Raw genomic sequence first — 24,328 nt, forward strand, 5'->3', positions numbered from 1 at the left:
AATGAGATGACTGGAAGTCAGCACCCACAGACCTGGCTTGAGCCTACCGTCCATTAGAGCAGGCCCACCCTTGGCCTTTGGCATCTTGTTGCAATCTCCAGGCTTCACCCGGCAGCATAGAGGAAACAGGTCTGGCAGATGCTGGACACTGCAGACTCCAGCTCCACACAGGTCAAAGCCTGCCCTCTGCTGGCAGAACCCACTCCCTGCTCAGTGCTAAGCAGCCAGTGACCAACAGGACTGCGAGAGGCCAAGCAGTATGGCTAAATTCATTTATTCCGAAATAAAAAGCAAAACAGGAGCCGCATCACCAGGGTGCCACAACCCCATCCCCGCCTCCTTCCTTTGTCCTATGCTACCAATAAATAAGTTTCCCAGCCCAAATAATTATTAGATTTTTTTTTCCCACCACTTGCCAACCCCAACCTCCACTATGATACAGGGGGCATCCCTACCCCAGAATATACAAAATGTTACACAGGTACAGTATGTACACTGGGGGAGGGGGAGCCCACCTCCCAGCAGCCTCTGCCCGGCCTCCATCAACCCTCTGAGTGCCCTAAGGCTTGAGAGAACGCTGCCCAGTTGCCTTGCCCCAAAGTGCACGTAAAAGGGAGCCCCAAGTGGACCGCCTGTGCTGACTCGGCCCTCCCATGGCCTACAGTTGGCTCCACCTGCCTGGGGACCCGTGATGCTGCTGCTCAGCTAATCCTGCCCCAAAGTGCCATGAAGATGGGAGCTGATTTGGGAAGCGCCCGGCCCTGAGTTTCATCCCAGCACCACCACACACACAAAGCCACAGGACCCTGCTGAATACAGGACGGCCCCTGCCTGCCTGTCCTCACCTCCCCACAGTGAGCCTCATCTGTCTGGAGGGCCATGGAAATGCTGTCCTGGCCCAGTGCCTCTGCAGGGAAGAATGGAGACCCTGCCCCTCCAGAGAGGCAGTCTGCTCAGTAACTATGAAACTCTGGAGCCAGAGTCCAGAGATTAAGACCCAGCCCCTGCCAAGATGGCAAAGGGGCTGCACCTGTTCATGTCCCCCTGTTAATATAGGGGGTCTGATCTTCCTACTCTAAGGATAAAAGGGTGACTGGGAAGGAATGGTAAGGGCAGGAGGCAGGGTCTGGAGTGGGGCTGAACCCAGGCCCCCATTCTCCAGACTTTGGCTATCAGTCTTTTAGATAACCATGATCTTCACCTCGTCATTCTCATCAGCCCGGTAGAAGAAGGGGATGCAGGGGTTGCTGCCCAAGCCTGCGTACTCCTGGGGGTTCTGGATCTCACGCAGCAGCTGCATGATCTGTTGCTCAGTCGGGTTCTCAGGGGGCGAAGCCACCGCAGCCTCTCCTGGCACAGGATCCACGTGATCAGAGAGGCTCACTTCCCGAAGGTCTTGGGGGACAGAGAGAAGCAGAGCTGATTGCTGTGCTGGCCGGCCTCCCCTAATCCCACTAGCCAAGCCCAGGGCTCTGACTCACCACCTTGCTCGTAGGCAGCTTCAAGTTCCTGAGAGCTTGAGGGATCTGGGGTGGGCTCAGCAGCAGGGCTCTGGGAGGCTGCCAGGAACTTGCCCTGCCACTGGTTGCGCTCGCCCACAAGCCGCAACACCAACTCCTGTAGCTCTAGTAGCTTCACCTGGAGGGAAAGATGCTCAGCAACCACACCCCATCTGGCCCCAGCCCACAGAGCCATCAGGGGGCCTACCTTCATGTCTTCCTTGTCCTGTGCCAGGCGGCTGATGTACTCCTCCTTCTCTCGGTGTCGCTCCTTCAGAAAGGCCCTCTGGTTTTGATAGAGGGCAATGTACTCTCCTGTGGGGAGGGTGGGCAGGAGGACAGGCTCAGATGCTGGCACGCCCCAGCTCACCCCCTCCACGCAGCCCTACTGCCTTGGGCCCCAGCGCACCAATGGTGTCTGTCTCTCCAGACAGCTGGATGCAGCGATGTTCCAGTTCCTCAACACGCTCTTTGAGCTCCATCTTCTCCTGCATGACCTCTAGGAAGCGGCTCTAGAGCCACAATTGTGGGGTTAGGTCTCAGTCCCAGCCCTACTCTTCTTGCCCCATTGGGAAAAGACCAACCTGCAGTTTCTCCATGGACATCTGTATGGCCTGCTGGCTCTCCCCGGACACAGAGTCACCTCCACTCCCAAGGCCCATGGCATCCTGCTTGGGCTCACTCTGTGACAGGGCTGCCAGCTGAGCCAAGCGCTGGCAGTGCTCCTTCTGCTCTCTCAGCTGCCTGCACAGCCGTGCCTTCTCCTCCTCAGCACTGGCGAGAGCCTCGTTGCAAAATGCTACCTGCAGGCAAGGGGGCAGGATGTCAGGGGACACATTTGTCTGGGGACAAAAGGGTAGGGAAGCGGAGGACTCAGCAGGTGCACTTCTTGTTCCCAAGTACAACCATGTCTGAACACTGGCTCCCAGGAAAGGTGTGAAGGGCAAGAGAAATCATTCAGTTTCAAGGGAAATCATCAAGATGCAGAGGCATCCAGAGGGACCACAGAAGGAGGCAGGAAGAAGGGGCCGGGCACAGTCTGGCTTACCATGGCTTCTCGGCTGTCTAGATCCTCTGGGATGGTCAAACGGGGCTGAACATCCTCCTCCCTTTCCTCTTTGTCTGCTTCATCTACTGGGGAAAGATAGTAGGTGGTGTGTCCACAAACAACTTCACAAGGGAAGCAGAGGCTCAGAGCCCACCTCTGCCCCTGCTTCACTGTGTACCCTTGGGCCAATTCCTACCCGGAGAATGACTAGCTATTCTCAAAGCATCTGCCAGAGTCCCTGCAAGGCTCTCTTCTCACTCACCTTCTGCAGGGACAGCCAGGAGGCCCAGCTGGGCCTGCAGCTGCTGGTTCTGCTGGCTGGTGGTTTCCAGGCGCTTCTAAGGAGCCAAGGAAAAGAGTGAGGAGAGGAGGAGGTGGCCAGGTCCTCCCGCTCGGGGCTGGCTACACCATCTGCCTCACCTGGGTTTCCTGCAACTCCTTGCGGACCATGTCCGTCACCACCTTGCCCTGCACCTCCTCATGCTGCAGCTGGTCCAGGAGCTGGGTCTGCACCAGAAACTGCTGGTGCAAGGCTTCCTTCTCTGAGGCCAGCTGCTGATAGGCCACCATGTGCTGTTGATAGGCTGCTGCGTACTGCTGCAGGTGGGACAGGCACTGGTCTCGCTGTTCCTGTAGACCCTGGGCCTCTTGGCTCTTCAGCTCCACCTGCGGGATGACCTTAGGGATGAGGGCAGGTGGTGGCCTGCCCTCCAGATTCTGAGCCCATCAATGGGAGGTGTGGGGACAGAAGCCCCGCCTCTTGTACCAGACTCAGACCTCAAAACCTTTCTTACTACTTAGCAGAGGGACCAACTCACACATTGCATATTGATCAAGCCCAATTCCTTACATGCATCATCTCATTTAATCCTCAACTCTATAAGGAATATGAGGCATCTGCTAGTTCTCTCTCTCTTTTGGTGTGAGTACTGGCACTCGAACTCAGCCTCACACTCTCATTCAGTTTGCTTGCTCAAGGCTCATGGCTCTACCCCTTGAACTATGCCTGTACATCTGGCATTTTGTTGTTATATGGAGATGGTACTTTTCTGCCTGGGCTGGCTTTGAACCTTGATCCTCCAGGTCTCCATCTCTGGAGTAGCTAGAATTATGGGTGTAAAGCACCAGTGCCCCACAGCTAATCCCCTCTTGAATTTTAGGAATCAGGCTTAACGGTGTGGCCAGAGCCGAAAGTAGAATCCAGCCTGAATCTGAGGAACCTTATATCATAACCTGTCTCAGCCTACAATAAGGAAGCTCTAGGAATAATGTCCAGACCTGAGAGGGACCCTGAGTGACCCACTTCTAATAGTGAGAGAACAAGAAAATCACAGGACTGCTCTGCAGGATACTGGGGTCCCCCAGCTGCAGCTGACCTGTGCTGGCTCCAGCACCTCTGCTCCCCAGGGTCTGGCCCCTGCCTCTTAGCTACATCTCACAGGACAAGAGTTACCGTCTCCTTCAGCTCTCCCAGCTTCTCCTGCAGCTGGCCCAGCTTCTTGGCCAGCTCCTTCTTGACATGCTGCTCCGACTGCAGTGCACTGGTGAGTTCCATGTTCTCATTGCTCTGGAGACAGAGAGCAGCCATCAGTGCACCCAGTGTGGCCGGAGCCCCCAGACCTGAGTCTCCACCCTCACAGAGCAAGGAAGGCTGGAGGATTATCTCCACTCCTCCTCTGGACACTACAGCAGGTCTGCAGCTTATGAGGCATCTTCATGAAGCCACCATTTCACATGAGATCTACAGCACCCTATCTTTTTTTTTCCGGCCAGTACCAAGGCTTGTTGAACGCAAGACCCTTTGTGCTTGCTCAGCTTGCTCACTTGGCTGATACTCTACCACTTGAGCCATGCCTTCAGTCCACGTTTTTTTGCTCATTATTTTACAGATGGAATCTTGCAGACTTTTCTGTCCAAGGCTGGCCTTGAACCATGATCCCAGCAGCTCTAAGACCTCAACCTCCTGAGTAGCTAGGATTACAGGTGTGGGCCACCAGAACCTGGACTTATAGCATCCTATTTTATGGAGTTGCCCTGCAAGGAGGGCCAGCAGGCCACGCACCAGCCTGACAAAACCATCCTGCAGCTCGGCCAGCTGCTCCTTGAGCTCCCGGTTCTGCAGGAGTGCGCGGCTGATGGTGGTGCGGTTGCTCTCCATGGTTTCTAGGATCTGCTTGCGATCCTCTGCCTGCTCGTTCCAGACCTCAGCCTCCCGCTCTAGAGCCAGTAGCCGTTCCTCCTGCTCCTGGTTCAGGCGGCTCAGGTTCTCGTTGTCCTGCACCTGTGCATGTAGTTGTCCTGCCAGGTTCTCCAGCTCCTTCTGCAGCTGCTGGGCCTCTGCCTGCAGCTGCTGCTCTGCTTCCGATGGCCCTACTGGGGCTGGTGGCAGTGATGACTCCGCTGAGAAAAGGAGCAAACAATAAGGGCCTGGGGCCTCTGTTTCTCAGAGCCCTCTTCTCAGCCCTTAGAGCCCCTGATTCTTCATACCCATAGGTGGTCAATCTTTCGGGCTACTTCCAACTCAAGTCAACTGTGGGAGATGACAGGAGGCATGCCATCTCTTTACAAATGGGGACACTGAAGCTCAAAAAGATTTTCTGCTTCCCAGTGCAAATCCTATGTATCTTCCACGATGCCCCTACATCCATGCACCTAACTGGGGTATTTTAAGCCCCTGCTTACCCAGCTGGCTTTTCAGTTCTGCCAAGTTGGTCTCCAGCTCCAGTACTTGATTTGCACTGCGCTCTTTCTCCTCTTTCAACATGCGCATCTGCCCAAGGAACATGAGGAAGAGCCATGGAGGGAGAGGCTGGAGGGTCCCAGGAACCATCTCCATCCCAGACCCCACCTCCACAAAAATCAACACACAGCACCTCTCCAGCTCATTCTACAACAAGAGATAGCACAGCCACGGTCCTGATGCCCAGAAAGAGCGTGTGTGTGAGTTCCCAAGGGCAGGGCCTCACCTGCTCCAACACTTGCTGAATTTTTTGCTTCCACACAGCACTCTCTTCTTTCAGATTCTCTGCATACTGGTCTCTCTCCACTTGCAGCTGTTTCAGCAACTCTGTCAGCTGCAGGAGGTGTAGTCACATCAAGAACGGTTGTCTTGGTCCTTGCCTGCTCCAGGCTCCCTGGGCCATCCTCCTTCTACACTCCTCTCTCTGCCAAGCCTTACCTGCTCCACTTTTCTCTCCAGCTGCGCCCGCTCCTCCATGGCCTGCTGTAACTGCTGGTTACTGTCGGGGGACTCTGACTGACTAGAAAACTGTGTGAGGAAAAGGAGAAGTTGAGATCAGGGAGCCAGGCTGTTCAGTGCAAAGCCCTCAGGTAGGGTGTGAGCTAGGATCAATGACAACTCAAGGTCACTGCCATGTACTAAAGTGCCAAAAAGGGAACAGACTCCTCACTGGCCATGTAAATGAAACCTATAAAATGGTGGTTTTTAACCAGGACCCTTAAGATGTAAAAGCCCTACTGCCAAGATTCTGATTCCATAGGTTAAGGGCAGGGCCCCAAATGGTGGGTCTTTTAGCCATTTGTGGAGAATTCTAGGGCAGGAAAAGAACAAGGATCCAAATTTTCCAGCTCTTGGCTGGAAGTCCCCCACTGCCCCACCCCCCCAAACCCAGAGACTTGAGCTGACACCCTAGGGTGACACTCCCTGCCTGACTGTAGCATCTCACTTGCAGCAGGAGGACCTCAGACATTTCCAACTTCTTCTGCAGCTCCTCCATTCCCAACTGCATGGCTTCTTTCTCTGTCAGTAGGACTTGAAGCCTCTCTTCCAGTTCTGAGTTCAGCTCCGTCAGATCTTCATTATTTTTACTGTGGCCAGAGTCAGTGCAAAGGAATGAACCAAGAACTAAAGGAAATGCTTTGGGACCCACCCTACCCTATACAACCTCAGAACTGTATGGCATATCAAAAGGGTCATGAAGAATAGAGTCACAAACAATAAGCCACAGAGATGTCATGAGTTGTCTGATGCCATCCCAGGAGTCAGGGGTACAGCTAGAACTCGAGCTCAGCTCTATACATGTACAAACTTGGACCCCGACCTCCCACTATTAGCCCCACTAAGGCCCCCACAGAGCACCCATCCTCCATTCCCCTTCCTACTTGTTTTTATACAGCTCCAGTTTCAGGGCATCTCGCTCTTTGGTTAGCTCCTTATTGTACTGCAAATACAGAAAGTAAGTCAGGCTCCAGCAGAACAATAGCCCAGTAACTTCCACAGTGACACTTCCTCACCCTCAATCACACCTGAAATTTTTCAAGGCGTTTCTAAGCCTAAGGTCTCAATTGTACTTTAGTGTGTATTGTTTTGTCATTTAATTTTATTTGGCTGGGTCAGAGAGGGGGTGCTTCACTACATTACCCAAGCTGTACTTCATTCCCTGGGCTCAAGCATACCACAATGCCCAACCTTTGAGCTTTGGTTTCTAGTTTGGGGCCAGGGATCAAATTCAGGAACTCATGTGCTAGGTAAAGGCTCTGCCACAGAGCTATACCCCCAGCCCTTTTTTTTTTTTTTTGGTGGTGTTTAAGTTTGAACACAAGGTCTTGTACTTGCCAGGCAGGAGCCCTACTATTCCAGCCATGCAGTCTTTTTTGGCTTTAGGATCTGTTTGTTTTTTTTTTAATTCCCCCCTGCCCACCCCTCCAGCCTCAGATTACAAAGTCCTCCTACCTATACCTTGAAGTAGATGGGATTATAGGCACGTACAACCACACCTGGCTTATTTTTACATAGGCTAGCTTCAAACCTCAATCCTCCTGATGTCTGCTTCCCTCAGGCATGAACCACTATCAGTCTCTCTTTTTTTTTTTTTTTGCCAGTTGTGGGACTGAACTCTGGGCTGGGGCACTGTCCCTCAGCTCTTCAGCTCAAGGCTAGTATTATACCATTTGAGCCACAGCACCACTTCCGGCTTTTTCTGCTTATGTGTGCTGAGGAATCGAACCCAGGGCCTCATGCATGCAAGGCAAGCACTCTACCACTGAACCACCTTCCCAGCCCTCATTTGTTTTTTTAATAATAGAACCAATAAGGGAGCCAGGTGCCTGTAATCCTAGCTACTCAGGAGGCTGAGATCTGAGGATCAGGAAAGTCTGTGAGACTCTTATCTTGAATAAACCACTCAGAAAACCGGAAGTGGCACTATGGCTCAAGTGGTAGAGTGACTGCCTTGAGCTGAAGAGCTGAGGAGCTGAGGGACAGTGCCCAGTCCCAGAGTTCAAGCCCCACAACCGACCAAAAAAAAAAAAAAAAGAACCAATAAGGGTGGAAAAGGACTGAATGCAAGGCATGGTAGGGCAGGCCTGTAATTTCCAGCATTCAGCAGGCTGCGGAAGGATAATTGTGAGTTTCTGGAAAGGCTAAATAGGGAGACTTTAAAAAAAAAAAAAAAAAGGATCTGAATTTAGAGCTGGCTATTAGAGGCTGAGAAGTATCAATTATTATTGCAATTGTTACTACTAGAGTTACAATTAGTTTTCATGAAAACTCCACCAGGCACTATGCCAGCCCTCCCATTTCATCATCACAACTACCATCAGAGTTACTGTCACCTCCATCTGGCAGATGACACACACCATTTGTTTGGCTAAGTGCTAGTCTAATATCACTTACAGCCAGGATTTGAACATCCTGATCTGTCTGATTCTCTAGGTCCATTTTCTCTCTAGGGATGGGGTGAAACAGGAAAGGAAAATTTTTACTTATTTTTGGAGGGGCTGCTGGGGTGGTGGGGTGGTGGAGAGACAGTATTAGGGATTGAACTTAGGGCCTGGCACTGTCATTGAGTCTTTTCCTCAAGGCTAAGTGCTCTACCACATTAGCAACAGCTCTATTTTCAGCTTTCTACAGTTAATTAGAGGTATGAATCTCAGAGTTTTCCTGCCTGGGCTGGCTTTGAACTGCAATCCTCAGCTCTCAACCTGCTGAGTAGCAAAGGTTACAGGTGTGAGCCACCAGTGTCCAACCCTTTTGTTTACTTTTGAATGGATAGTGTATTCAGTCTAAAACTCAGAAGGTTGAGAAGTGAGGGGCGGGCGCTAGTGGCTCATGTTTGAAATCCAAAGATCTCAGTTTTAAGCTAGCCTGGGCATAAAGGTCCATGGGACTTTATTTGTTTGTTTATTTATTTATTTTATTTATGCCAGTCATAGAGCTTGAACTCAGGGCCTGAGCTCTGTCCCTGAGCCTCTCTGTATTCAAGGCTAGAGCTCTACCACTTGAGCCACAGCACCACTTCCAACTTTTTTGTTTATGTGGTACTGAGGAAACAAACCCAGCATTTCAAGTATGCTAGGCAAGCCCTCCATGAGATTCTTTTTTTTTGGCCATGGAGTGTCAACTCCGGGCTTTGGCGTTTGGGTGCTGTCCCTGGGCACTTCAGCTCAAAGTTAGCAATCTACCACTTGAATCATAGCGCCAGTTCCAGTCTTCTGGTGGTTATTTGGAGATAAGAATCTCACTGTCTATCCTGTCAAAGCTGGATTTGAACTGAGATCCTTAGATCTTAGTCTACTGAGTAGCTAGTATTACAGGTATGAGCCACTGGTGCCCGGATCCATGAGATTCTTATCTTCAATTACCCAGCAAAAAGCCAAAAGTGGACGTGTGGCTCAAGTGGCAGAACACCAGCCCTGAGGGGGGTAAAATAAAAAGGGCAAGCAAGAGTTCAAGGCCCAGTTCAAGCCTCAGTCACAATGTACACGCACACAAATGCGCTCACACAGATACAGACACAAACACAGACAGACAGACACAGACACAGACACAGACACAGAGACACACACACACACACACACACACACACACACACACAGTTCAGAGGTGAACTGACCTTGAGCTACCATGTTTCTCTCCTCTATGAATCCTCTCAGATATACTTTATATATATATTTATATATAACATATATGCATATACATATTATGTATATTATATATATTATGCATATACACATACACATACATCATATATGTTCCCTCTGGCTCTACAAATTGTAATATATTAATCCAGGAGCTGGTAGTACATGCCTATACTCAGCTATACAGGAGGCTGAGATCTGAGGATCTTTGTTTAAAGCCAGACTGGGAAGAAAAGTCTGTAAGATTCGTATCTCCAATTAACCATCAAAGTCAGAAATGGAGCTGTGGCTTACGTAGTAGAGCTCCAACCTTGAGCAGAAAAAAAAAGAAAGCTCCCTGGCCAGAGTTCAAACCCCAGTACAACACATATATATACACACACAGATAAATATTGTAATATACTAAGCTCTTCTGTATCTTCACGGTCAAAAGACATATTCCTTCTCTTTGCACTTGGCCAAGGCCACAGCCAATTAAGGGCATGGCAGGCACCAGGCCTTCAGAGTCCACCTCCAATACTTGCTGAATACAAAGCCCCCCAGCCCCTCAACTTTCCCAAGCAACAAAAGCAGCAAGAAACAGTTCAACATCAAATGAACTGAACAGACACTTCTTGAAAGAAGTACATATGGCTAGCTATTAAGTACATGAAGAAATGGTCATCCTTGAACATAAAAGAAGTGTGCTGGGCACCGGTGGCTCATGCCTGTAATCCTAGCTACTCAGGAGGCTGAGATCTAAGGATGACCAACCAAAAAAAAAAAAAGAAAGAAAGAAATGTATATAAAATTACATTGAGATTCCAATGCACTCTGTCAGAATGATCATTATTAAGAACATAACTAGAGGGGCGGGGGGAGGATAGGAAGGGGAAACAAAGGAGGAGGCTACAATGTTTGATAAGAAATGTACTCATTATCTTGCCCATGTAATTGTAACCCCTCTGTACAGTATTTTCACAATAAAAAAATAAAATAATTTAAAAAAAAAAAAGAAACATAACTAGGGGCTGGGACTGTGGCCCAGTGGTAGAGTGCTTGCCAAGCATGCATGAAGCCCTAGGTTTAATTCCTTAGTACCACAGAAACAGAAGAAGACAGAAGTGACACTGTGGCTCAAGTGGTAGAGTGCGAGCAAATGAAGCTCAGGGACAGTGCCCAGGCCCAGAGTTCAAGCCCCAAGACTGAAAAAACAAAAACAAAAACAAAAAAAAAACACCACACACACATACAACTAAAAGCCACATGGTGGTAGCTCATGCCTGTAATCCTAGCTAGCTAGTCAGAAGACTGAAACTTGAAAAGATTGAGGTCCAAAACTAGTCTAGGCAAAAAGGTCCACAAGACTCCATTCTCCAATTCAACAGTGAAAAGCAGAGTTAGAGGTGTGGCTCAATTGTAGAATACCAGCAAAGCAAATAAGTCAAGAAATGTAAAATAGTATAGCCACCATGGAAATCTGTATGGAGGATCCTCAGAAAACTAAAAATGTAACTATTCTACAATCTAGAAGGAATACACAGCAGGATATTAATAGAGGGAACTGCACACCATATTCATTGTGGCACTATTCACAACAGAAACAGCAGATGCTCTACAAGTGGATCAATGGACCAAGAAAAGGAGTTATCAGACAAACATGATTTACATACATGTGTAAAAATGGTACAGTGAAGCCTTCTGAGGCTGCTTTGTGAAGGGGACAAGGGAGTTAAGAGAAAGACAGAGAATATGACTCTGATCAAGATGATTTTATATATATATATAGATAGATAGATACAGATATAGATATATGTACATATACATATATCTATATATAGACATATTAGTAATAAAACACCTTTGTACAACTAATTTAAAAAGGAAAAGGAAAGGAAAGGCAATCTCCCATGCAATAACACACTCCAATTTAGCAATTTAGACTCACTACCCCATCAGGGAACCTGGGTCCTGAGTGGCCAGAGAGTCAACAGACCTCACCTTATCTGCCTGCTTCTGCTGTGTGGAGACAGCAGACAGAGTGCGCTCCAGCTCTCCCACACGCTGCCGGGAAGACTGCAGGCGGCTGGCAAGATCCTCTGACTCTCCTGGAATGACGGAGGTAGATAAGTCAAGTCCCAAGGACTCCCTCTTGGCATCAGGCTGAAGGATAAGAAGCACCCCAATTCCCACCTGCTTTCTGCCTAGCTGCCTGCTGCGTGTGGGCCAGGGCAGTCTGTAATTCTGACTTCTCAGACACCAGGATCCCAATGGTCTGGATGTGAACCTTGAGGAGAAGTCAAATGAGTTTTAAGAGAGCAAAGAATATTTTCTGGGGGTTTTGGGGAATACCACGCCATCCACTCACCTGCAACTGTTCCCTCAGCGCTCCCTGCTCTTTGGCTAGCTTCTGCTGGTAGTCCTTCTTTTCCTGAGGGCAAGAGGAAAGCAGCAGCTCTCACTGGGGGAGGCAGAGATGGAATGACAAAGGACAAGCCTCCAGAATGCCACCAGTGCCCAGAAGAGACAACCAATGTGATCAGATTATAAAGGACCCTCAGGGCAACAGGACTGGGTATAAGAAGAGGACTTTTCCAGGCAGAGGGAGTGAGACAAGACCAGGCCTCTTCCTCCAGGTCCTCCCCAATCCCAGCAGTTACGGAATGTGCAAAAACAGAAATCACATTACTTTTTCCAGTTGGTCCAAAGTGTCTTGGTTCTGTTGTTTCTGTGGGGAAAGTCAAAGGGAGGTGAGTGAGGCTCTCCTCCTTTATGCCACTCCCCAGACCAAGACAGGGCAGGCAGGGGCCAGGGATGGACTTGAAAAAGTTTTGAGATCCTATGGGGACAAAATTTCTCAGGCTCCCCTCAAAAAGACAATCTGAGTGTCAGCTAGCTTTTGTTTATAGCTAGGCAACTAAGGATCTGAATCTGGATATTCTTTAAAGGAAGGTAACATGAATGTCTAGAAATGGACTTGGAGAAAACAAACTGCCTCAGGCCCACTTGGGACTTAGGTGTTCACTCAACAACTGAGCACAACCTGTGGGCACAGCAGGGACACAGGAATGAGACGGATGGCCACTTCTCATTCCCATCTCCCTGATGCTTACGTTCTTAGAGTGGAAAGGGACCCTGTACACCCTCTCACTCTGACTCCACAGGAAACTCAAGCCCAAGGAGGTAACATGACCCCAAAAATCAGAGCCAGGGCAGAATACAGGGTGCCTGTATTCAGGGTGACTAGCTGGGCCTGTGTACCCACTGAAGGCAACAGTGCAGAGCAAGTGGGATGAGGCCTCAAGCAGAGTGTCTAGAGGAGAGAGAGGAAGTAAGGGGTCAGCAAGAGGAAGAGCCATGCTGCGTGCTCTGGGCTCCAGGCTCCTTCCAGCTAAGACCTAGGCCCCCCATCACCCTGTTCCCCTTTGGCACCAGTGGTCCCCAGTCCCTTTCTTCAGAGCCCCAAGGGGAAACTGGAGCCCAGGATTGGCAGCATGGATTCAGGGGACCCCACTGGACTCTTACCAATTCCTCTATCTTGCTACTGAGTTGTTTGTTTGTTAGATAGCTGGAGTCCAGGGCTACTGCTAGCTCTTGGTACCGGCTCTGAGGCGCATGCAGAGAGGAGGAGTTGGAGGAGGATGAGGGGAGAGGTAGAAAGAGCATCATTAGGGTGGGAGGATGGGGGGACTGTCTCAGCTGGCAGTGGGGCACCCAGGCCCCATGTGGGAGGAGATGGGGGACTGGTCTGCAGACTCACTGGGCTGTGGTCCAGGGCCACTCACCTCTAGATCCTTCATGTTGGTAGAAGATGTAAGGCCCTCCCCGTTGACGTAAGGTGTAGACTACAAGAGACGGAGCTCATATGGAGATGCTCTGCCCACCTCAACCTCTGAGCCCTCCAATTGCCTTTCTTTTCCTCCACTGGCACAATCTTTCCTGCCTAACTTCCCCTGGTTCTTAGTGTCCATCATCTGTATCCTCCTACACAGCTCTCATCCTGGGCTTGCTTTCTGTCCCAGGATAAAATGATACCACCAATCATGTGCTCCAAGTCTGGGGCACATGAGGACAAGACTAAGAGAAGACCTGCCTAATGCTACCCAGCACGCCAGCTGGTCCTACACTCTGCTATCTCTCTTGTGAATCCTGAGTTCAGTTTCTATCATCTTTTCCTCCCCCACCCCCGCCCTGCCCTCCCCAGGCCCCAATCCTGGGGTACCTCTGACACAAGACCATTGAGCTGTTGAGAAAGTTGCCGTAGGCTCTCAGTTGATGAAAAAGTCCTAGAGATGGAGATAAAAGTCAGGAGTACAGATGGCTTGATGGGAGAGAGGTTCACAGGTGGAGGCCTGCCCTAACTCCCTCAGCCCTGAGGCTGCTGCCTGAGGAGGGGACACTCACTTGGTCTCATCCATGAGATCAGGGCCATCGTCAGCATCATAGTTCTGTTGGGAAGGAACACAGGATGGTCGTTCAAGTTCTCCTAAGAAGCTGGGTGTGGTGACATATGCCTATGTTAGGTAGAACTCAGGAGGTTGAGATAGGAGGATCATGCCTAGGCCACAGTGAAGCTGAGACCAAACTGGGCTACATAGCAAGATGTTGCTTTTAAAATTAAAAATTAAAAAAAAAAATCACCCTGGAAGGATGAGGCAAGCTCATACCAACATTTCATTTCCCCAAACTTCAAGGAAAAGCCCTGTCTTAGCTTCCCACTCCAGGCCTAGCAAGAACACCTGGCTTTAGGGACCTCACTGCCTGAGGAGAGAAGAGAATCCAGAGAGGACAGTGTTCTTTGGGAAGGAGAAGGGACAAGCACAAAGGGCAGTGGCATGCACAAGAGGAAAGGCACAAACCTGAAGTGATGCCATGCTAGTGATACCAGCGTCAGGGGAAGGGACACTGGCAGGTAACACAGGGTCAGCAGCAGATGGTGGTACAGGAGCAGCACAGTCTTGGGGAGCCTGTCACAGAACAAAGCAAGGGGTTAGCAGCCATGCGGAGAAGGCGCCTCACTGCCATGCACCTGGGGGGGGTGGGACAGGCAGGATAGTGCGGCTGCAGGCAGAGGACAGTCACACATGCTAAGGGTCACTGTGGAAGTAGACACAGCTTGCCTAGGCCTCTGGTGGTGCAGTAGGATTTGGGATGGCCAAAGCTTAAAGCAGGGGCTACAGAGCCTCCTTCCTGAAAACCCCAAGAACTTCATTCTTCCTAGAGCCTGACTTGTGGCAGCCACAGCATATGGAAAAGAAGTATGCCTTAGTCAAAAAACAGGTATTGTTTCCAGGAAGCCACTCTGCCACAGTGACCATGACTCCTCTAACTGGGGAGAGGCTGTGGTGATGGACTAGCTGTGGTGATCGACATTGAAACTATCTGTCTGTATCCTTTCTTGCTTTCATTCCTCCTTTTCTTCTTCCTCGTCTCTAAGCATCAAAAAACAGCAGACAATGTGGTCCTTTGGGTTCTCAGCATCCTGGAGATGGTGGGACTTTTTTCCTAGGAATAGTAGCCAGCAAACAACCTGAGGATTTAGGACTTGGGGCCACATGGAAGTCTTTCCTGCTCCCCCAACTGGATCCACTTGTTTGACCAGCCACACCCTGTCACTCCCTAATCTTGAGTTTAATTCTCAGCTTAGAGATCTTCTAACATCCAACAGAGCAAAGAATGATTCTTGGCTGACTAAGGGAGGTGAGGAAATAGCCTCTCTTCCCTTCAGGGAAAGTGCTGCCTGCTTTCTGGACCAATCAAGCCTGGACCTATGAAAGCCCCACTCAATTGATTCCCATGTTGTAGAGCCCGCGGATCTAAGGAGGAACTTCATACTTCCTAAGATTTTGATCCTGGTTCTGGGTTCCAGTGTCCATTGGTGACTGCTAGCATTGGAAGCTGGTAATGCTTTACCATTTTACAGACCAATCTAATAGATGCAAGCAGAGTGTAACAACTTGCCAGGCGGAACACTTAAAGGGAGGTTGGCACTCCTGACCACAGACTCTGTCAGGCTCTAGTCCCTACTGGCATCTTGGATTCCTATCCCAGGATGGGATTAGACAAGAATTCTCACAGAAGAAAAAAGTGCTTTCTAAATGTTTTTAAATATATGTAACATGATTTTTTAAGCAACTAATTTATTCTATAATTTGAGGTTATGCAGTTAAGTATTGGGTTTTTGGTGGTGTTTCTTTTTAATCCTGTCCCAAGTTGGCCATCAGTGGCTCATGCCTATAATCCTTATACTCAGAAAACTGAGATCTGAGAAGCAGAGGCTCAAAATCAGCCTGGGAAGACAAATTTAGGAGAATCTTATCTCCAATTCACCAGCAAAAAGCCAGAACTATAGACATGGTTCATGTGATAAAGAGATAGCCTTTAGTGAAAAGGCAGAGTGGAAGTGTGAGGCTCTGACTTCAAGCCCTGGTACTGGCACAGAAAGAGAAAGAAAAAAATCCTATCCCATTAGACACTGTTTTATCTCTCTACTCTCCTCACTTCTGTAAATATCAACTCTACTCAAGAGATCACAGTCAAAGAACTCCATTGCTAAAATAGGAAACTTGCATGGAAAACAATTGTTGAGAGAGTTTGAAAACACTAGTCTTCCTTTCCAGAACAGAGGCCTGGGATAGGCACAAAACTTTATACCATTAGAATTTTTCTAATGAGGGGCCAGGAAGTTGGCTCAGTGGTAGAGCGCTTGCCTTGCATGCCTGAGGCCCTGGGTTTGATTCCTCAGCACCACATAAGCAAAAAGAAAAAAGCCGGAAGTGGCGCTGTGGCTCAAGTGGTAGAGCGCTAGCCTTGAGCTGAAGAGCTGAGGGACAGCGCCCAGGCCCAGAGTTTAGGCCCCACAACTGGACCCCCCCAAAAAAAAAAAACAACCAAGAATTTTTCTAATGAGGAAACTGAGGCTCCAGACTCCCTACACAGAGGCCTCTCAGCCCGAGTCCTCTACCATCCAATGTGTCTCCTCTGAGCAGACAGGGTGAATCACCGCACCTCAGCAGACCTGACTGCCTGGGCAGGATCAGTTGTGATGATGCGAAAACTCAACACCAGCTAAGAAGCTTTTTCCCATGCCCAACTCTGAAAGGATCCAGCCCTGGCAAAACCCTGATCTTCAGCTCAGCAGATATCCCCCTTGGGCAAGGTAGCCAAGAAGGAAGTGCCAACAGGATGTCCAGAGACCACCATCTCCTAGCCCTGTGGATCCTGCTCCCACCCTGACTCTCTGCACTTCTGAAAGGAGTCATGACCTTACGACTCCCCCATCCTCACCTTTCATCTTCCTAGTAGCCTCAAGTGTCACATTATCCTGCCTACAGTCCACTGGGAGCCAGCCTCCCTCAGGTGAGCATCTGGATGTTCTCCCTCGCTTCTTTCAGAGGCTGCTTCTCCCTCAGGGGCACCCATCTTATTGGTCTATTTTGGTTTTTGTTTGTTTGAAACAGGGTCTTATTACATATCTTTTGCTGGACTCAAACTCATTACCCTCCCAGCCTCCTAGAGTGCTGGGATTATGGGTGTACACCTCCACATCTAGCTTGTTCATCTATTTTTGCCACTGTTTGGCCAAGGGCCTTTGAAATCCAGAGCCCAGTGAATACTGCCAAGTGTTCTCTGATGTTTAAGATTAGGGGCAGTGTGTTCTGGTCACTCTCTGTTTGGTTAACCTCACTTCCTTTAATCCATTGCTTGGGGGGGAAAAAAACTGCCTTGATCTCTGTAACTATAATGAAAACTCATTTTCTCCCAACCTTATCTTCCAAAGTTTCAAAGCAAACAAATCAATTTAAAAACTCACAAACTGCCATGTTTACTGGTCTTTTGGGGACAGATTCCCAGAAGACAAGACCTAAAGGTGCTCTGGGGTTTTTTAAACTCTCGCAGTCTGACAGCACCACACTGGGCATTCACAAAGCCCAAGTCCCACACAACTGCTCTGAAAGTATTCATAGACTAACTTTAACTTTCCTAACTAACTTCCTCTTCTCCAAGATGATGAAAGATGGGGAGGGGAGAGCCCAATCAACCAAACAGGTAAAGCAGATATAAGCAGGCTAAGCATACTGGCAGCAACACAAAGTAAGCCAGAGGCAAAGGATTTCCCAAACCAGAGAAGCCTTGGGGGGCATGCACAGCTGGGAGAGAGCAAGCCAGAGAGGGGGTCTTGGCTCTGCCTCACCTTCCACTTGTCCAATGGGGGGAGCACTACCCCATTGGAATGGTTAAGGTCGGACACCAGCACCTTCAGAATGTCCTGAATCTACAGGAGGCAGAAAGGGAAAAACAAGGGCGGGGGAGAAAGAAAGAAAGAGAGAGAGAGAGAGAGAGAGAGAGAGAGAAGTAGCTTAGAAAGAGGCAAGAAAATCAGGAAACAAAGAAGAGGTGAATTCAGGGAAATGGGACACTGAAGAAGAGTAGAGATCAATACCGAGCCAGTGCTGTCCTTTCCAAACAGCCACTTGCTGCCTTGCCAAAGGCAGCCAGTGAGGGAAACAAATAGATGGAAAAGTCCCAAAAGATGTAGTCAAGTCACGTGACCAATGCAGCTTCCAACATGCTAGACCCTCTTCTCAGGTTTGAGGTACCAGAACAATCTGTAAAGGCTCCAGACCTCTATCTCCATTCTATATCCAGGCTCCTGAGAAAAGGTTCTCTGAACAGAGGCTACAGGTAAAAATTTAAGTATGAATGATACTGATTTAATCCAGTAGTAGACAAGGAAAACAGGCTCAGAGGAGAAAATGCCTTTTCTGCGGTCACCTGGTAAACTGATTGTGAAGATGGACTTAAAACTCAGTACTTCTCAGGTAGATATAAGTTGCCAGCTATCCACATAGTAGTCTCTTTCTGTGGGCAGCAGGTATAATTCATCATATTAAATGATATTAATTCATAATGTTAAATTATAAACCTGCAATTCCTTATATGTCTTATGGTTCCTGTAAAATTATCTTATTATCCATATTAAACAATTTAGTTTTCAAAGATGGTTTTTCCTAGTTTGACTTCTTTTTTAGTAAAAATTTTAAAAATCTACATAAGCTGGTACCAGTGGCTCAAGCCTATAACCCTAGGTATCAGAAGGCTGAGATCTGAAGATCGCAGTTCAAAGCCAGCCCAGGCAGAAAAGTCCATGAGACACTTAACTCCAATTAACCACCAGAAAACTGGAAGTGGAGCTGTGGCTCAAAGTGGTAGAGTTCTAGCCTTGAGCACAAAAGCTCAGGGACAGCACCTAGGCCCTGGGTTCAAGACCCACACTCAACCCTCACAAAAAAATTTTTTTTAATTCATGTATTTTCATCCTAACCATCTGGTCCTGATTGTAACAGTATGTCAACTGAATTTCCTGCCAATTGCATTTCCCATGTCACCTCCTAAATCAGACAGGGGAATGACTTTTTGGTTCCCTTTTTCCAAGCAGATCAGACAGCACCCTCAGCCTTCTGCACCCTTTCTTCTAACAACCTTCTGCACCCCTTTTTAAGATTAAAAGGAGCCAGGCATTGGTGGCTCACACCTGTAATCTTAGCTACATAGGAGGCTGATATCTGAGGATCTCATTTCAAAGCCAGCCCAGGCAGAAAAGTCTATGAGACTCTTATTTCCAATTAAACATCAGAAAACCCAGAAGTGGCACTATGGCTCAAGTGGTAGAGTGCTCGCTTTGAGCTAAGAGCTGAGGGACAGAGCCCAGGCCCAGAGTTCAAGCCCCACGACATACCAAAAAAATAAAATAAATGGACTAGGCATTAGTGGCCCACACCTGTAATCCTAGCTACTCAGGAGGCTGAGATCTAAGGATTGAGATTTGAAGCCAGCCCAGGCAGAAAAATCCCTGTGGGACTCATCTCCAATTAACCACTCAAAAATCAGAAGTAAAGCTGTGGCTAAGTGGTAGAGTGTTGCCTTGAACAAAAGAGCTCAGGGACAGCCCCGATTTCAAGACCCATAACCGCGCCCCCCCCAAAATAAAAAAGATTAAATGGACCAGAAGTCTTTTACGAGAGAAATGAGGCAGTATAGATGAGAAAGCCTGGCACAGGTGGCTCATATCTTACAAGTAGCTAGCTACTTAGGAAACTGAGATGAGAGAAGCTAGATGGGGCAGACAAAGCCTTGAGACTTATCTCCAATTAACCAGCAAAATGCTCAGTGAGAGCTTGAGGCCCAGAGCACGCACACTCAAAGATAGATGGGTGGGGGCTGGGAATGTAGCTTAGTGGTAGAATGCTTGCCTAGCATGCACAAAACCCTGAGTTCGATTCCTCAGCACCACATAAACAGAAAAAGCCAGAAGTGGCACTGTGGCTCAAGTGGTAGAGTGCTAGCCTTGAGCAAAAACAAGCTCAGGGACAGTGCTCAGGCTGAGTTCAAGACCCAGGACTGGAAAAAAAAATAAAAGATAGAGGAAATGAAAATTATTTTAACAGGGTCTGGAAAGGTGGCTCAGTGGTAGAATGGTTGCCTTGCATGCATGAGGCCCTGGGTTCGATTTCTGAGCACCACATAAGCAAAAAAAAAGCCAGAAGTGGTGCTGTGACTCCAGTGGTAGAGCGCTAGCCTTAAGCTGAAGAGCTGAGGGACAGCGCCCAGGCCCAGAATTCAGGCCCCACGACTGACCAAAAAAAAAAAAAAAAAAGAAAGAAAGAAAAAAAAAGAAAATTATTTTAACAAATTTCAAAAGGACCAGATCCAGAAATGAAAACTAGAAAGTAAGTTGAAAAAGCAGATATGCTCCCCACCCACAATACTTTCTTTTTAAGGAGGGGCTAGCTAAATCCTCCTCTTTATTTTTTGTCAGTCCTAGAGTTTGAACTCAGGGCCTGGGTGCTGTCCCTGAGTTTCTTTTGCTGTCCCTGAGTTTCTTTTGCTCAAGATTAGCATTCTACCACTTAAGCCACAGTGCCACTTCTGGCTTTTTCTAAGTAGTTTATATTAGAGAGAAGAGTCTCTTGGGCTGGGCACTGGTGGCTCACGTCAGTAATACTACTCAGGAGGCGGAGATCTGAGGGCCATGGTTCAAAGCTAGCCCAGGCAGGAAAGTCCTTGAAACTCTTATCTCCAATAAACCACTTAGAAAACCAGAAGTGGTGCTTGGCTCAGTGGCAGAGTGCTAGACTTGAGCAGAAGAGCTCAGGGACAAAGCCCAGACTCAGAGTTCAAGCCCCATGACCAACAAAAAAAAAAGTCTCTTGGCCTTTCCTACCCAGACTGGCATCTAACCACCATCCTCAAATTTCAACTTCCTGAGTAGTTAGGATTACAGGCATGAGCTACCAGTGCCTGGCTCCTTTTCTTTTAAATGGTAAAGACAGTGTTTCCTGAAGGACAGGCTGTTCTCACTGGTCTTGCTTCAGAGAAAATTAAATAGCAATTACCAACTATTGGATATTTACTCTTAATAGGAAACCCAGTGCTATGGAATAACATAAAAACAAATCTAATGTAAACTTTATGATGTCCATAAAATATTACCCTTCTATAGATATGGAAAGAGAAATTCAAACAATTTAAGCAATTTTCCCTATTCCTAGCAAAAGGAGAAGCAGAATTCAAACTTAGGATTTATTTTATCTTTATTTTTCTCCTGTGCTAGGACGGAACCCAGGTACTCTCAGATGCTAGGCAAGTGCTCCACCACTGAAAACCAGAATTCTCAACCAGTGCCTGACATTTCTTCCATCTTAACCATTACCCGCTGCTGCCCTTAGAGCCCTTTGACAGCCTAGCAGCCAAGACTCACATCCTCGGGTGAGTTACAATCATCAGTAGTGGTGGTCTCAGGGTTACTGCCATTTTTTATTTTTTTCTTCTTCTTTGCTCCTGCAGGTACACCAGGGCTGTTTCTTTGCTGATATTCTCTCAGCTGTAGGAAGGAAAAGCAATGAGATACTCATGAAAACAATAAGCCCCCTCATTTATATCTCTTTTATAAAATACTCTTAGATATGCCACCTTTTGTAATTCCACCCACAATTCTATAAGGTGGAATAATGATCCCTTAATGACCTAAGAAACAGAATAATTAGTGTAACTTTAAAAAACAGCAATAGCTAGGCACCAGTGGATTACACTTGTAATCCCAGATGCTCAGGAGGCTAAGATCTAAGGATCAGGGATTGAAGCCAGTCTGGGCAGTAAAGTCCATGAGACTCTTATCTTCAATAAACTATCAAAACAGCAGGAAGTGGAACTTTGGCTCCAGTGGTAGAGTGCTAGCCTTGAACAAAAGAACCTTAGGGAGAGCACCCAGGGCCTGAGTTCAAGTCCCAGGACTGGTAATAATAATAACAATAATTGGGATAGGGAGGTAGCTCAGTGCCAGAGCACAGAAGCCTAGGATTCAATTTCACACCCACACCTCAAAAAGAGGCAATAATGGAATTTAAATTCAGTCTTCTGACTCTAAGCTCTGGGCTGTGCCATGAATCAGCAGCTCCCAAGGTGACAACACTAGAAGTAGAGGGTTAAAAAGTAAACACTAATAAGTGTAGGTATGAGCCGGGAGCCAGTGGCTCACACCTGTAATCCTAGCTACTTAGGAGGCTGAGATCTGAGGATCATGGTTCAAAGCCAGCCTGGGCAGGAAAGTCTGTGAAACTTTTTTTTTTTTTTTTTTGTCGGACATGGGGCTTGAACTCTGGGGCTTGGGCGCTGTCCCTGTGCTCTTCAGCTCAAGGGGAGTGCTCTACCGCTTGAGCCACAGCACCACTCCTGGTTTTCGAGTGGTTTTATTGGAGATAAGAGTCTCACAGACTTTCCTGCCCGGGCTGGCTTTGAACTTTGACCCTCAGATCTCAGCCTCCTGAGCAGCTAGGATTACAGGCAGCAGCCACCAGCACCTGGCTCCCTGAAACTCTTATCTCCAATTATCTACTCAGAAAAGGAGAAGTGGTACTCTGGCTCAACTGGTAGAGTCCTAGCCTTGATCTGAAGAGCTCTGGGACAGCGCCCAGGCCCGGAGTTCAAGACCCACAACCAACCAAAAAAAAAAAAAATAGTAAGTATAGGTATGAAATGTCTGTGTTTTAGAAACTGGGTGCAGGGAGCTGGGTGTGGTAATCCCAGCCCTTGGGAAGCTGAAGCAGAAAAATTGCAAGTTCAAGGCCAACCCCTGGGCCTTTAACTCATAAAAAAAAAAAAGAAACCAGACATCAGTACTTTTTTTAAAACACATGTTAAAACTACTCGTGGAGCCGGGCACCGGTGTAATCATAGCTACTCAGGAGGCTGAGATCTCAGGATTGCAGTTCAAAATCAGCCCAGGCAGAAAAGTCGGTAAGACTGTTATCTCTAAATAACCCACTCAAAACCAGAAGTGGCGTTGTGGCTCAAGTGGATAGAGCGCTAGCCTTGAGCTGAAGAGCTCAGGGACAGCGCCCAGGCCCAGAGTTTAAGCCCTACAACCAACAAAAACAAAAAACTACAAATGGGTAGTTTCCCACTTTTCCTTCAACACATCCGAAGGGCAGAAGCAGGAAGCGAGTTGGTGTTGTAGGTTCTCAAAGCTAACAAAGTCCCAAACATCATTTCAGTAAGAGGGGTCTTTTCTAACTTTCCTAATCTATGAAAATGTCAACCCTCAGTTCACTAATGTGCTCAGTGATTCAAGGGAATCAAGCAACACTTAATGCCTCATATTTATCCTGTGGCACTCAGCACCCCAGGTGGAGACAATGATTTGGGGGGCGGGGGGTAAAGCCCAGCTGTAAAATTCGGTATTCCCAGGAACTCTTCCACATTAAACACGCAGATTTCATTCCAGAGCGCGAGGCTAAAGGACTCTCTGGTCCCAGAATTAGAAAGAACTCGGTAGTGAACTCAGAAAAATAAAAATTGTAGAGACTTTTTGGTTGAAACGTGGGAGAAAACCAAAGCAAACCCAAACCTGCTCTCCCAGAGATACTGTCAACATTCTGAGCTCAGCGGCGATAGCTTTTCAGGTTGTCAAAGTCGGAGCACAGGGAGGAAAGGGAACCTAAAACCACTCTGTACCGGGGTCCCACAACCCCCTCTATCCAAGTAGCAATTTGGAGCGCGACCAAAGAAACCGAAAAGGCGGTGAAGACACTTCAGGGAACTGAGTCGCAAGATCAAAGGGCCAACCCAAGGTGGTAATGACAGTTCAGAGGGGGACAGTGGTGTAACTACATTCCAAGCCTCCCCACCGACGCCCGAGTCGCCGCTCCGCCGTGGCGTTGGCAGCGGCGGTGGGGGAGGGGGAGCGCAGGGCCAGGACCCAGGTCCTCGGGAATCGGGAGTCCAGCAAGCCCGGAGAGGTCCAGCTTGGGGCAGCGGGAGGCGAGGGTCGAGCCTGGAGCGGGGAGTCAGCCGCCAAAGTCACCCAGGGGCGTCGGGCGAGGGCGGGGGCTGGGCTGCTGAGGGGGCGGGGCCGGCTGGGAAGACTTTGGTGGGGGGAGCCAAGGGGCGCCAAGGGGCTCACTCCCGTGTGTCTCCAGAGTGGCTCAGACTCTGACATGGTCCGGCCGTCGGAGAAGTCCGGGCTAAGTCAAGGGGACGCGACCCGGAGCGTTTTACCTTTTTCTTGGCCGCAGCCAATTTGCTACGTCTGGTTTCTTCCGACATCCCGGGGCTGGGACAGGGGAGGTGGGGGGGCCACATCACCACAATCCCGGCAACCACCGCGCTCCCGGCAACCACCGCGAACCACCTCCGACTGCTACTCGCTGTGCTGTGAGCCAGAAGAGGCGGGTCCAGGGCGGTACTAGGCTCTTCTGGTGGGCGTGGTCTAAAATATCCCACATCATTGGTCCATGGAAAAGATGAAACGGAAGGAGGCGTAGTCTGCCCTCCGCCTTCCCCCTCCCCACCCTCGAGCTACACGCGAGGGGCGTAGTCTTGGAGCTGCGCGCGCACCTCCGGGATCCTACCCCGCCCATTCTTA

At 48.7% G+C, this 24,328-nt stretch overlaps 1 protein-coding gene across 12 annotated transcripts; it reads right to left on the minus strand.

The window, feature by feature from the left end:
• Positions 1-258: 258 nt before the first annotated feature.
• Positions 259-24,105, minus strand: Golga2 (golgin A2). 12 transcript variants are annotated; one of them, XM_070014601.1, is made up of 27 exons: positions 23,962-24,105; positions 21,167-21,289; positions 17,600-17,680; positions 14,265-14,372; positions 13,810-13,853; positions 13,628-13,691; positions 13,191-13,250; positions 12,931-13,011; positions 12,095-12,133; positions 11,774-11,836; positions 11,599-11,692; positions 11,407-11,513; positions 6,670-6,728; positions 6,234-6,375; positions 5,726-5,815; positions 5,514-5,621; positions 5,230-5,317; positions 4,610-4,947; positions 4,001-4,114; positions 2,968-3,213; positions 2,810-2,885; positions 2,548-2,630; positions 2,084-2,302; positions 1,909-2,011; positions 1,708-1,814; positions 1,485-1,638; positions 259-1,395 (listed from the first exon to the last, which is right to left on the minus strand). In XM_070014601.1, exons 1-27 carry the CDS (start codon positions 24,043-24,045, stop codon positions 1,181-1,183), a joined length of 3,090 nt encoding a protein of 1,029 aa, XP_069870702.1. In that variant the 5' UTR covers positions 24,046-24,105; the 3' UTR covers positions 259-1,180. The 12 variants fall into 12 exon arrangements, with proteins under 12 accessions (XP_069870702.1, XP_069870684.1, XP_069870692.1 ...); XM_070014583.1 differs by having other exon boundaries at positions 1,482-1,638; XM_070014591.1 differs by having other exon boundaries at positions 2,548-2,633.
• Between the last annotated feature and the right edge of the window lie 223 nt (positions 24,106-24,328).

Source organism: Dipodomys merriami, unplaced genomic scaffold (genome assembly GCF_024711535.1).
Source record: "Dipodomys merriami isolate MVZ:Mamm:240054 unplaced genomic scaffold, mDipMer1.0.p SCAF_11, whole genome shotgun sequence".
Classification (NCBI taxonomy): domain Eukaryota; kingdom Metazoa; phylum Chordata; class Mammalia; order Rodentia; family Heteromyidae; genus Dipodomys; species Dipodomys merriami.